We start from the raw sequence: 12,437 nt of genomic DNA, 5'->3' as shown, positions 1-12,437 counted from the left end.
CAAAAAGCATGACTTGGTCTGAGAAAGTGGGTGGTGATGTTTTCCTTGATACTTAAGTTTCAGAAAGATTGACTTACTTTATTAAAACAACTGTTAGAATAGAGTTGCTCAGATTTTTGTCAGTCACAGCCAACAATGATACTGTAATAAGTAAATGCATATGCAGTTGCGAATAATTTCAAGTACCTGTATTTCGTCTTTGTGAGTTTTATCTGTGTTCACTGGATTTTATTAGATAAATGCTAAAGCCTTTTTGGAATAAGCTAACAGCATGTTTGCTTTTGTTTTCCAGAGGCCTCTAAACCTATTCTTGATGAAGTAAGCATACTTACAGCTCTTGCTCTCTTCCTCTTGTCAGCAAGCAATGAAATAATTGGAGTGCAATCTTTACAAAATGGATGTATGAACAGATTTAGAAGTGCATTGAATTCTTCTGATCCTTGGGTAAGATCATGTTATGGGAATGTAAATGACATGGAGCCAGCAGAAACTAATTGTGATATATTTAACACATTTCCTCAATGCTTTGTGATGCCTTTACTTCAGGGAGAGGTACTGCTGTCAGGATAACTAGAATTTTCAACAATGCATTATTGAAACTCATGAGCAAAATAACCCAGACTTAGTAAAGTGTTCATGGCCTTGTGCCAGGTTCTTGACTTCAGCTTTTTAAAAGGCAAAACCAGTCGCTGGTATATGAAATTTTATCAGATGAAAAGGTTGGTTACCATAGAGGGGGTGACATTTTAACATTAGTGTTTATCTTTTATAATACAAACGAAACCATTTTTTCCTTAGATAAAATTACAGCCCACATTTCTGATCAATTTTATATTTGTTTGTGCAAAACCTGTGCTTGTTTTGCATGTTCATACAAAACTCAGTTTGGGAGCAAAAATATAATTTTGTGGGCACCATCAGAATGTCTATATATCAGGATTCATTTGTTTCATAATTTCACTTCTGCCCTTTGGCTTGCCTTTGTGAAATGCCTTCTGAATTAACTTTGTCATTGAGGAGGAAAGTTAAAAAAGTTGTAGACTGACTTGGTTCAAGCAGGCTAATGCACTGTATGGATAGTTAAGCTTAACTTTCCCAGCCATATATTTATCAGTTTGAGTGGATATTACAAATCTGCAGGTGGGAGCTAAGGAGAAAAATCTGTGATGTTTCTACAAGCAAACACTGCAGGGATTCCTGAGAAGAAAAACACGCAAAAATTGCGGATGTGTTTAGGGTCACAATGAGGCATTTAAATTCCTGTTTGGACTAATAATTCTTCATAGTAGGGCAGGTGTTCTCCACATGAACATAAAATTCAGTTGATTCCGCAGCCTCACTCTGGATGGAAAGCTACTTAGAATTTTATTGTTCAAATGTAAATGTCAGTTCTATTAAGTGAAACTTTTATGTCTTACTCTCTCTGAGCTCTGTATAAACACACGAACAGCGAGAGAGAAGTACGTGGTCACCCACTACCCTGCTGGAAAGCTGCCTGTCAGCTGGAACTTACCACTATTTTTGTAGCACACAGAGCAACTTTGGAGAGCAGCCAGATGGTGTCCACTCTCTTCTCACCAATGTGCAGAGCAAATACTCTGTAATACTTGTGTGTTCGTTCTGGCTGTTTGAATGTGAAATATTCCTTGTTGCAGTCAGTGATGAGACACCTGTTTGTAATAAAAGCGTGATCGTGATTGTAGTAAGTGCATTGAACTGATTAAGGAGAAGACTCTTCCAAAGAAACTACTGATGCCTTAAGAGAAATACAGGAGTATTTTTGAAACTATTACCACATGAAAAGGTCAAATATCATGTATAGTAATAACCAGAAGTCTGGTGAGCTCAATTCCCTTTTGTTCCAACAAGATAACTCAGTTGAGAGATCCAAGTGTTTCAATGCTGTTGGGCAAGTTTTGCATGAGAGTGTGACTCTCTTGCTTTGAAGAAGCTCTGATTTTACCTTTCAGGAGTTTTTGTAGACTTCTGTGAATGCACAATAGTCCAAAGTTTTATATTACACAGTTCAAAGGAAAAAAAACTTGGATGGAATTCTGCTATCAGATGCAGTCATAAACCTGTTTTGAAATATGGCTGCATTTAAGAAAATACTTTTACTCCTTATTTCAAAGGTTAATCTAATAATCTTTAACAGCTAATAAGGAATGAAGTTTAAAGAAAGACAGAAAAGGAAGTGAATTATTTGTAACAGTATGGAGAGATAGAGGTAAAATTTGTTGAAAAGGTCAGAGATGATGGTGAGTGCGGCATTGAGGAAAAACGTTCTTCCGTGGAGCTCTGTTACAAAGCATACAAATTACATGAGAAGTGTTATTATTTCAGACCTTAAATATTGAACTGTATAGAAAACCTGCAGCTATTGAATTAACAGTAATATGATCTCATAACTAATATTTTCTTACCAGTAGTTTTTATAATCTATGACTTTTTATTCAATATTTTTATTTAAATATCTGTGTTTCCACTAACCCCTGGATCTCCTCACAGATCATTTTGTTCAGTAATACTTCCTCTAGAACATTTCTGTTCAGCATGTGCTCGATAACTCATCCTGTTTGGACTTGAGTGCAGTTAGAAAACACGTGCAATGTTTTATCCTCACATTTGTTGTGAGGTTTCACCTTTTCAAAAATGCTGGGTTATTTGTGGTGGATTTTGGAGAAAGATCTTTGTATGCCCCAAAAAATGTATTCATAAATTCATCTGAACAAGATCATCAGTGGGTCATTTTCCCAAACCTTGGCTTTAATAATCTCTGCTTTCCACAGAGAGGGAGGAGGATTAAAAAAAAATAGAAGGATGACAAGGAGAGCATTCTGTGATCAGCTTATATAGTCCTAGGCTACTACCAGCACAAAAGGGAGAATGAGAAGCAAGGATGGAAAGGCCTGACAGTTTTGGCTATAGCCTTGGCTTGTATTAGAACAATAAGATCACTTTGTTCTGAGTCATTTTTATGGGCACTGTTGCCTTTCTGGAATTGGAATAGCATATCACGATTTTGAAGATTAGGCTACTATTAGAGCTGGTAGTTCTGAGACGTAAACATGGAGTTCACAGTGAACTGGTGTGACTGACTTGTGTGATATTAACTGTCTTTATTTTCTCAGGGTTTATATTATTACTGCTACTTAGTACCTGCATGTTCTTTCTAATTGTCCTTCCTTTTATTGAACCCTGGGCTAATACTGCTTTATTAGCTGGGCTGTGTTGCTTCTTTCCTCTTACTTAGTACGTTTCCTTCCCATTTAGTAGTCTTTTTATTTATTTAATCACAGATAACAGAGTTTATTATTTTCACTGAGTTAACAAATAACTTTGAGGACAATGTATTTATCTTGATTTGATTAGGTTCAAGCCAAGTGTTACCAGCTTCTGCTTTCTGTGTTCCAACACACCAATCGTGCCCTGTCCACTCCATATATTCATTCACTGGCCCCTATCATGGTTGAGAAGTTGAAGGCTGTGGAAAGGAGCCGCCCGAACAACAATCTGGAGCTTTTAGCAGTCCAGGAAGGAATTAAAGTCCTTGAAACATTGGTTGCCCTTGGTGAGGAGCAGAATAGTAAGTATTTAGGTTTTCTAGAGAAATGAGTAATGCTAAAATAGAATATTGAACATTAGAAATGTTGCAGTTAGGAACTCAATGGCATAATCACAAATGGACTGTGTGTGCAACATGCTTTTGTAATTCCAGTGATAGAACTTTTGTATACATGAACTTGCATAGCATGTACAGCATGATATGCTGTGCCCTGTGCATTTCTGGTGATTGCAGGAAAAAAATTTAAACATGAACTACAGTAATAAGTGATATTTTATTCTGTTTTGAAATTTGTATTTCATACTTTTTCAATTTACTTTTACTTTTTTACTTTACTTTACTTTACTTTCAGTTTACTTTCTGAAGACTTGCTGTCTTTGACATTTGACTTCAAATGCTGAAAAAGTTCCTCCTAAGAATACTACTATTGGTTTTGTGTAGGGATTTTTGGATGGTTTTTGTTTGGTTGGTTTTTGTGGGTTTTTTCACTCAATGGTCTCCTTGTTGGAGTTTCTCTTTTTTGATAGAATATAAAATTTCTTGAGCCTCATTCTGCTTCGGGAACAGTTGTTTGAAACACAGGTGAAATGAAAATGAGAGAGTAACTGAAACAAATGAGGAAACAGATCATCTGATTTTCTGGCTGGAGACATTTCACCCCATGAGTATGATTAGTCAGAATCTAGAAGGAAGAATAATTAATACTCTGGTAATCTAAAACAATTTTGATAAATGAGTTGCCATTAATTTTTAAGTTCTTTGAGCTTAAAATGTACAATTACCAGGTTGCACATTTCAAAGTTGTACTTGAATTCTTTCTAGGTACAAAAATTTCCCTTGTTGCTTAAGTTTAGCTGCCTTTTTTGTTCTCAAGGTCAACCCTCTTGATCCCTTTGCCATTTTGCCCTGCTAGTTTTTGAATTAGGATCTCCCAGACCAACACAACATAAATAACAGCAGATAATTGTCCCTGACTTTTTGTGAACACTTGCTTTCTGGTATCAGTTCACTTATGTTTGCTGGGGAGGTGGATACTCAAATTCAATTGAGTAACATTTCTGTCTGCCTGAAAAGTGTTTTGAAATCCTTTAATATGATAGGCACTCTACATCTTAAAATCTTTCATCAATGATCTGCAATTGGATGGTGCAAAAGCATCTCAAAATAAGCATCAGGATCAACATAACTGTAATGAACAATAATAGAAATCTTAAATCCAGTCCTGATAAGACAGATTGGACTGATCAAAACACAGGAAGCCGTCTACATTTCAGTTGTTTTAATTTGATAATTTTTTTATTACAGTTTCTACTGTGAGTTCTGAAAACAATATTACCCTTCCTTACCTGTGTAGTAGCTGATAATTTTTTTTGGTTTCATTCTCTGATATGGTAATTCCACTTTTTTTTCTTTCATTTTAGGAGCACAGTTGCTTGCCCTTCTCGTTCCCACTCTGATCTCCTATTTGCTGAATGAAAATGCCTTTGCTTCTGCATCTACAGCATCCAAGGGTCTTCATGAGTTTGCACTTCAGAACCTAATGCACATTGGTCCACTTTACCCACATGCTTTCAAGACAGTCATGGGAGCTGCTCCTGAATTGAAAACACGTCTAGAAACTGCAGTCCGAGCAAGTCAGGCCAGCAAAGCAAAAGCAGCTGCTAGGCAACCACCACCCACAGTACATTCCACCCCGACAATTAAACTGAAAACTAGCTTTTTTTGAATTACTTTTATTATTTTTGGACCATTAAGTAGTCAGAAGCGTTACATTATCCCTGCATACATGTCTAATTTCGTGTAATTTGTGTGTGAAAGGCTGTCTAATGGAGCTTTGTGTAATTACTTGAAATCCATGCATTACAAGGGAAGTGGTGTTACTTGTATTTGTATAGATTTTTAGGAAATTGTGATCATATTTATGAATTTCTGTTATAAATTATCCACCAAAAGTATTCTGTATCTAAATAGTTTTATTTATTTTTAAAAGCTATCTTAAACCCTCCGGTGGTTTTTGAAATCTGGTGATTGTTATCCCACCATTGTGCCAACACACCAACACAGTGGGGATGGAGAGAAGAGGAAAAACTGTTATGAAGTACTTATTTACCCTGTACCATGGGGAATTTCTAGTGTAGAAGTATGAAATTTTTCCTTTTATTTTAAAAAAATAATAGGGAAAGGGACTTCGTAGATTGTTTCAGCTTGCATGAAAAAAAACCCAAAACCCCAAAACAAAATAATTGAAAATTTTCAGCCTTTCTTAAGGTGAATGATCAAGCATGCTGTCTTAATGAGTTGTCCTTATTTATGTGGTGTATATCTCTTTCAAATCCGTTTCCATGCTTGAAAATGAATAAAGGATGCAAAGAATCTAATCCCCTATCTCTTTGAATATAAATTTTAAAGAATGCACTGGAAACTGAGTTTTTAAAGAGAACTGCCTTCTATCTGCATTTTTGTAGGTGTAGATCTTGGCCCTTGTAAGGTGTTTTGTGTTTGCAGTCTTCCTGTTCTGCCAGCAACTGGTTGAATATGTGATGAGTCAGTGCTGTGCCCTTTGTCCAGACTCATGGGTATTTAACCTTCCTGCTAGATTTTATTTTCTGGATACATCATACCTGTAGTCCTTGATCAAGTTTGCAAGCAGAGGTACTGGAGCACTTTGCACTGTACTGACTCAGGGGGCAGAACACAGGTGGGAGCCAGGCTCCTCCAGTTTTTCCTTCTCCTTCCAGGCTTTTTTCCAAAGCACATGGCTTCCCTCCCATCTGAGTGAGTCTGATGTGCAGATTTTGGGGCTTTTAGCTCATGTGCTGTGCTAACCTTGCATGCACAGCCAGGGACTCCCAGTGTCTGCCTGCTGCCAGGCCTCACCCTTCCTCTTGGCAGAAGTGTGGAACCATGTATTTTCTTGTGTATATAAGACTGACTTACATGACTTTTTTGACACAACTGTTGAATTTATGGGCTTTTATAGGGATCTTTCTATAGATTTTGCTTTATAGAGAAAAGTAACATAACCAGAGGTCTCTACTAGGCCTGCTGAATTTCATCTCTGATGTTTCTCTGTATACTCTGTAAAAACTGCATATTTCAGATGCTTCAACTTCAAATATAACAAAGGGATAGTAAATATAATTGAATATGACTAATATCTGCTTAAAATATTTGTAGATCACTATTTTTGCATAGATACTTCCCTCTAGGCTTTCTATTTTCCTCTAAGACCTTATCTAATATCCCTTTGAGTACCTATGCAAAATGGTCAAGATAATGCTCTTTTGCCCTATGGTAAGTTGGCTGTGTGCAAAATATTTAACAGAAAATCAGAAATGCTTTTATTTCACAGTGAATGTTGTAGTACTAAAGTGAGGACACAGCAAGTGGTGTGTACTCCAATCTCAATTTTTTTTGGTAAAGATAGTAATCAAGTCTTGTTCCGTTGTTCTGCAGGAGTAAAGATACATGCAGAAGTAAAAATAATGTGCTGTACACGACAAGGAAAGTAACTTCACTAATTTTTTCTTCTTATATAAGTAGTGGGAATTGAGTTGATTTAAATACATCCCTTTCTAATAAGTCTGTCCAGCATTACAAATCTATTTTGCTTAGAGGTTCTGAACCAGTTTAACATTTGAAAGTATTAAGGACTCTTCCAGTTCAAAATTAACACAAACATTTTGCAAGTAAAAGAGAAAACAAGTTTATAACCTGTTTTAGATTCCTTCCCCTCCACCAGGTAGTCTAGGAATTAATGACTTCTTGGAAAGATTTTGTCTATAATCATGTTTTGTTGCCTTAAGTTTTATCTCAGCACTTTTAAGTTTTGGTTAGACTCTAGTTGACAAAATGTCTGAAGATTCGGAAGGGGGGAGGGAAGTGTAGCAATCAAGCATAACTAAGAAGTCAGTAGAACAATAGAAAAAAGTTAGCAGAAAAGAAAATGGCACTAGATAGATGTAGAGGGATAGAGAAGGGAGAGGTTTTTCTTTGTATTTTGTGTGGCTGTCTGCAACATGCACAACTCTTGTTTGTATACATCCTTCCCCAGTTTAGTCCTCGTTCGCTTCTCTGCTTGCTCCTGATACTAAAGTTATTATCATGTGATTTTACACGATATTTTGGCATCAAATTCCATTTTATTAAAAAAACTGAAGTAACTTGAAACGGCCGTAGTGCTTATTGTTGTTTGTCACTGTCCTTTTCATCTTTTTCTTTGTCAATAGCCTTTTAAATGTGCTTTTTAATGAAACAGTTTGCTCCGCTTCCCCTTCACATCTTTCATCTCTCTCTCTCTGCTGTTTCCTTCCCTTCTGGGTGAGCCTTGTTCTACACGGATTCCTTGCCGAGGTTCCCCAGATCACGCTCCCTGTCCCGTGCTGCCGCTCCCGTTCCCCGCTGCTCTCCGATGCTCTAAGTCAGCTTCCTTCGTGCTCTTTCCCAGAGACATGGTCCGGCAGCCGCAGCTCCCGCTCCGCGGGCAGGGTTACGAGGCAGGCGGCTGCGGTTTCGGAGCAGCCACACGGCAACAGGAACCGCGGCTGGAGAGGGCAGCGGGGCCGCTCCCGGTGCGCCCGGGCCGCGGCGAGGAGCTCAAGCGCGGCCACCGGGGCCATCGCCCTCGGGAGCTCCGTGGCACCGCCGTGGTGGCACACAGCATCTTGTACACGGTGCTGGCCCTCGGCACAGCCTGACGGAGCGGCGCCTTGCCTGCCCTCAGCAGGGCTCTGCTGCTGGGGCACACACGGCGCGGGAAGGGAGCCCCGCTTCGGCCCCTGGTGCCGTGGGGAGGGCAGTGCTGCCGATATCTTCCGCCCCCAATCCCACAGGCTCCTGTTTTCCCTTTCCTCGCGGAGCAGCCAACGTGGCAATTCCTGAAAAATGTAGTGTCGCTCTCCTTCCCAGCATTGCAAAGGATGTTCAAGAAACCCCCGTAGCCTTGGGCAGGGTTTCCAGCCTTTGGCAGTGAGAGGCCGAGCGCTGCTCAGAATAAGGAGGAAGGAGGAAAGCCGGAGCTGCCAGGGCAGGGCCCGATGGGAGCACGTGGGACTGATGCGGGACCCCTGCCCTTGCCGGGTTCCTGGGGTGGGCTGCGGGAGAGCCCAAGCCGTGTCAATCCCGCTCGCAGCTGGAGGTGACCATTCACCTGTGCTCCCGCTGCAGGGACTGCCCCTGGCTGGTCCCTCCCGCCGGCGCCCCCGCCCAGCCGACCGGACCACACGTCCCAGAGGTGAGGCCTAGCCGCCCGAACGCCATCCCTGAGATTACGGACGACGCGGGAAGAGGGCGGCGATCGAAGAAGCCTCCCCGCCCTCCAGCGGAACTACAATTCCCAGGATGCCGCGCGGGGCGGCGGGGCGAATCGCTCCCCGGCGCTGTCCCCGCCAGGCCACCGTAGCGGCGGGCGGGGGCGGCTGTCAGGCGGTGACGGCGGGCGGGACGCGCCCAGGTTGTTGCTGCTGCTGCTGCTGCTGCTGCTGCTGCCGGGACGCGGCGGGAGCGGCGGCGGCGAGCCAGGCGGACCCGGCCCGGCCATGGACGAGCAAGCGGGGCCCGGCGTCTTCTTCAGCAACAATAACAATAACAACGCCCTCCTGCTGCCGCCGCCGGCGGGCGGGCCGGGGCTGGAGCCGGGCGAGGCGGCGGCAGCGGCGGCCGCGGCGGCGGCAGCAGGAGGCGGCGGAGGAGGGGGAGTCTCAGCCTCCGGAGCCGCCGCGCCGCTCTCGGCGTCCCGGGCGCAATACAGCGTGCCGGGCATCCTGCATTTCCTGCAGCACGAGTGGGGCCGCTTCGAGGCGGAGCGCGCCGAGTGGGAGGCGGAGCGGGCGGAGCTGCAGGTAACACCCGCGACCTTCTGCCCCCCCCCACAGCCCCGGCTCCGGCGGCCGCTCCCCCTCCGTGTCCCCCGGCTCTGCGCAGCTGGAGGGGAGCGGCCGCCCTGGGCGCTGTCACGGCTTGTCCTCTTTCCCGGGAGGGAGCGGCCGGCCGGGCTATTCCGCTGCCCCCCGGGCGGCCGCCCCCCGCCGCGGCCGGGCCGGGGGTGGGACGTGGCGGCGGGGAGCGGGCCCTCTCCGCGGGGAGCGCCCCTGCGCCCTGTGCCGCTCTCCGGGGATTTTCCGGATGCCCCTCCGTGTCGGCCGCCCCAACTTGTCCCCAGTTTCATAACCCCTGTCGCAGTCTGCCCCCCTTGTGCCGCGGCTGCCCCCGGTGCCTCCCGCCCGCGCAGGGCCAGGCCCGCGGGACCGGCTGGGTCCCGTCGGTACTACGGGCACGTTATGTTGTGTTTTCGTTTGAAAAGCAGTGGGGCTGATACGCTCATTAATGCATGAAAGGACTGATAGTGATCTTGTGGTTAAAAGAACTTGTGAGCTCCTGGCCTAGAGCCATTGCTGTCAGATACTTCAGTGATGGGCACGTTGCGTTAACTCCAATAACAGTCGATAATGCAACCTTCGTTCCTCTTTGGTGTTGTTTACAAGAAAATTCCTGTGTTAAACCTTAACGCTGGCCATGTTGCTAGCAGCCCACTGTTTGGTTTTCATTTGGCCATGTTTGAGACTGAAAAGTGTCTATGGGTTTCTTTTTTAAGTCTCCTTTCTTTGTCTCTTTCTTCCTGTCCATCCCTTCTATGGCTTTCCTTGAAAGTAGTTGTCAAGAGTCTCGAGTCTGTGTAGTAATGCAAACCACTTCTCTGTTTTTTTGGTTATTGGGTTGGTTTTTTCATCTTTTGAATTTTACTTTCTACATACATCAAACAACCATTCTGAGAAGCGTGGTAGGTGTGACATTCTTTAATGAGAGTTCCCTTGTAGGAATTTAAAGGAAGTGGTCATGAGAACAAGAGAGTAATTTTTATTTTAACTTCCCTGATTCAGTGAGAAATTGGTTAGTAACTGAATGATATTTCTATTCACTACATCTAGTAAATACTGTGAAGAAAGTTACTAGCTAGCTATGTACAGGAATAACCTCATGTGTCATATATCCAGTGGAGGCCCATAAATATCTTGACATATATTCATAGCTGATTCAGATATCAAATATTGCTTTGGAGAAAAAAAAAATCTGTTTTACAGGACCTAGGAAATTTTGCCAGTGTATTAAAAATAATAACACTTTGCATATTTATCACATCCTTCAGCAGCATGACTTCCCTCCTCCTCCCCCAGGTATCCCTCAAAAGCTTGGTACGGATGAGAGAGGAGGAAAGAAATTGAGCATTTATACTATTTGCAGAAGTCATGTACTATCAGTGGCAGATAACCCCATCACAAGTTGTTTGCTTGAGTGCCTTTGACTCTTGCCAAAACATCTCAATAAAGTTATAATTAGCTGTGGCTGGCATTGCCATGAGCTGTAACAGCATTTATCTGCTGCAGAGTCATGTTCAGGAAGGTGCAAAATTCTTGGCTATCTCTGCAGACATCAGGCGTTAACGTCTGCTGTGACCATTTGCAGATGAATGTTCTTGGATCCCTCTGAGAGGTTTGTGGTGGGGGTTCAGCAGCTACAAGGTGGCTTTTAGAAACTGTGCACCTGAAGCATGAGCAGTGTTAATTAAAGGCCTGGTCTGTGCTCCTTCTGAAGCCTTTTGTTGGCCTGTATATTTGGAAATGTTTAACAGAATAATGGAAATGTGAGGTCGGACAGTTTCTCTCCCAAGATAAAGATGCAGTGCTCCTCATTGTACTTTTATCCAATGCAAATTCCAGTGCTAGATTATCCATCCACTCTTGGGAGGCTGTGGGGCAAAGGACCTATTTAGTGTGGTGGTCTTAGTATGCCATGTTTTTTTTCCTGCATTCATCCAGTAGACTTATCTCTGTTTCCTTACCTACCACAATACTGAAATACTTGGGATACCTTATGCCACAGTATTACTGTGCTTGGCTTCTGCTCTGTAGTTGTTGGTTAGTTCCACTCTACCGTCTCTCCCAAAAACACCTTGTAAGTCAGTTCCATTGTGATTTCCTGACTTCCTTTTCTTCCTCTCTGGGCTTCTTTTTATTTTCTCTTTTTCTTATCCTTCCAATTAACTGTGTGGAACTAAGTGTGATGGACAGGTAGAATACCTTCCTGTTGTGTTCTGTGGTGCTTGTTCAAGGGACACACACCCAAGCTCATAACATATGTGAGTTAGCAAGCTGGGCAGTTTAATCTCTTCCTAGTTACTGGTATAGTGCTGCCTTTCCAAGGTTTTTCTCCCTATCAGTGCCTGTATTTTGCTTTCCCTGGCAAATACTCTTGTTTATTCTGATTTTCTAATTATTTTTCTTGAACCTTTTGAAATTATTGTTTCCTCTATTATATAATCTTCCTCATTCAAGGCAAAAGAGGACTTCAGTATTTATATCTATGTAAGCATCATTAGTAAGCTGTGTATATCAAATAAGAATTAAAACAGATTAATATGGGGTTCCCCTAGATGCTTATCTGCTGATTACATATTTAACTTTTAATGCTTGCTTTCTTTTTACACTGCTTTGACATCTGCAGATTGGAAAATTATCCTAAGAATAGACTTTTGTGATACCCTGTGAAGTAATTAACTAAGATGAATACTAACATTATTAATCCTCATTTAAGTATTCACAAACAGTGCTTTATGGCATTATAATCTATTTTCATATCTTTTCAGAAATTAGTGATTTTCCTTTTCTTAGGTTCTTCTAGCAGCTGCTTGGGAGAGTTGACAAGACAGGATTTCCTGTTCTACAAGTTTTAAACTTCAGGTTTTTTTCGTTTTGCATTTTTCTGGACTGACACAGAGACATTTCAGAGTTGTCATTGTGTGTTGGACAAGCCCATCTGAAAATAGCAAAGGGTTTGATCAGATGCATGTGCAGGGCACTGAAATCCATATCTTTGC

General features: G+C 42.5%; 2 protein-coding genes across 5 annotated transcripts in view; both read left to right on the top strand.

Moving 5' to 3' along the window:
• HEATR5B (HEAT repeat containing 5B) overlaps positions 1-5,943 on the top strand; it is a 55,184-nt gene extending 49,241 nt beyond the window's left edge. Inside the window, exons 34-36 of the mRNA XM_058802890.1 lie at positions 293-444; positions 3,373-3,586; positions 4,987-5,943. Coding sequence (XP_058658873.1) covers positions 293-444; positions 3,373-3,586; positions 4,987-5,291 — 671 coding nt within the window. The 3' untranslated portion in view covers positions 5,292-5,943. The remainder of the gene's footprint in view (positions 1-292; positions 445-3,372; positions 3,587-4,986) is intronic.
• A 3,159-nt stretch (positions 5,944-9,102) lies between these two features.
• STRN (striatin) overlaps positions 9,103-12,437 on the top strand; it is a 69,930-nt gene continuing 66,595 nt past the window's right edge. For 2 of the 4 annotated variants that reach the window (XM_058802729.1, XM_058802728.1), the window contains exon 1: positions 9,103-9,405. In XM_058802729.1, the coding sequence (XP_058658712.1) occupies positions 9,103-9,405 (303 nt within the window). The remainder of the gene's footprint in view (positions 9,406-12,437) is intronic. The other 2 variants (XM_058802731.1, XM_058802730.1) reach the window with 1 other exon arrangement.

Source organism: Ammospiza caudacuta, chromosome 3 (assembly GCF_027887145.1).
Source record: "Ammospiza caudacuta isolate bAmmCau1 chromosome 3, bAmmCau1.pri, whole genome shotgun sequence".
In the NCBI taxonomy this organism is placed as follows: Eukaryota; Metazoa; Chordata; class Aves; order Passeriformes; family Passerellidae; genus Ammospiza; species Ammospiza caudacuta.
Note: the sequence above shows the minus strand (reverse complement) of the source record. Positions and strands in the feature narration are given on the sequence as shown.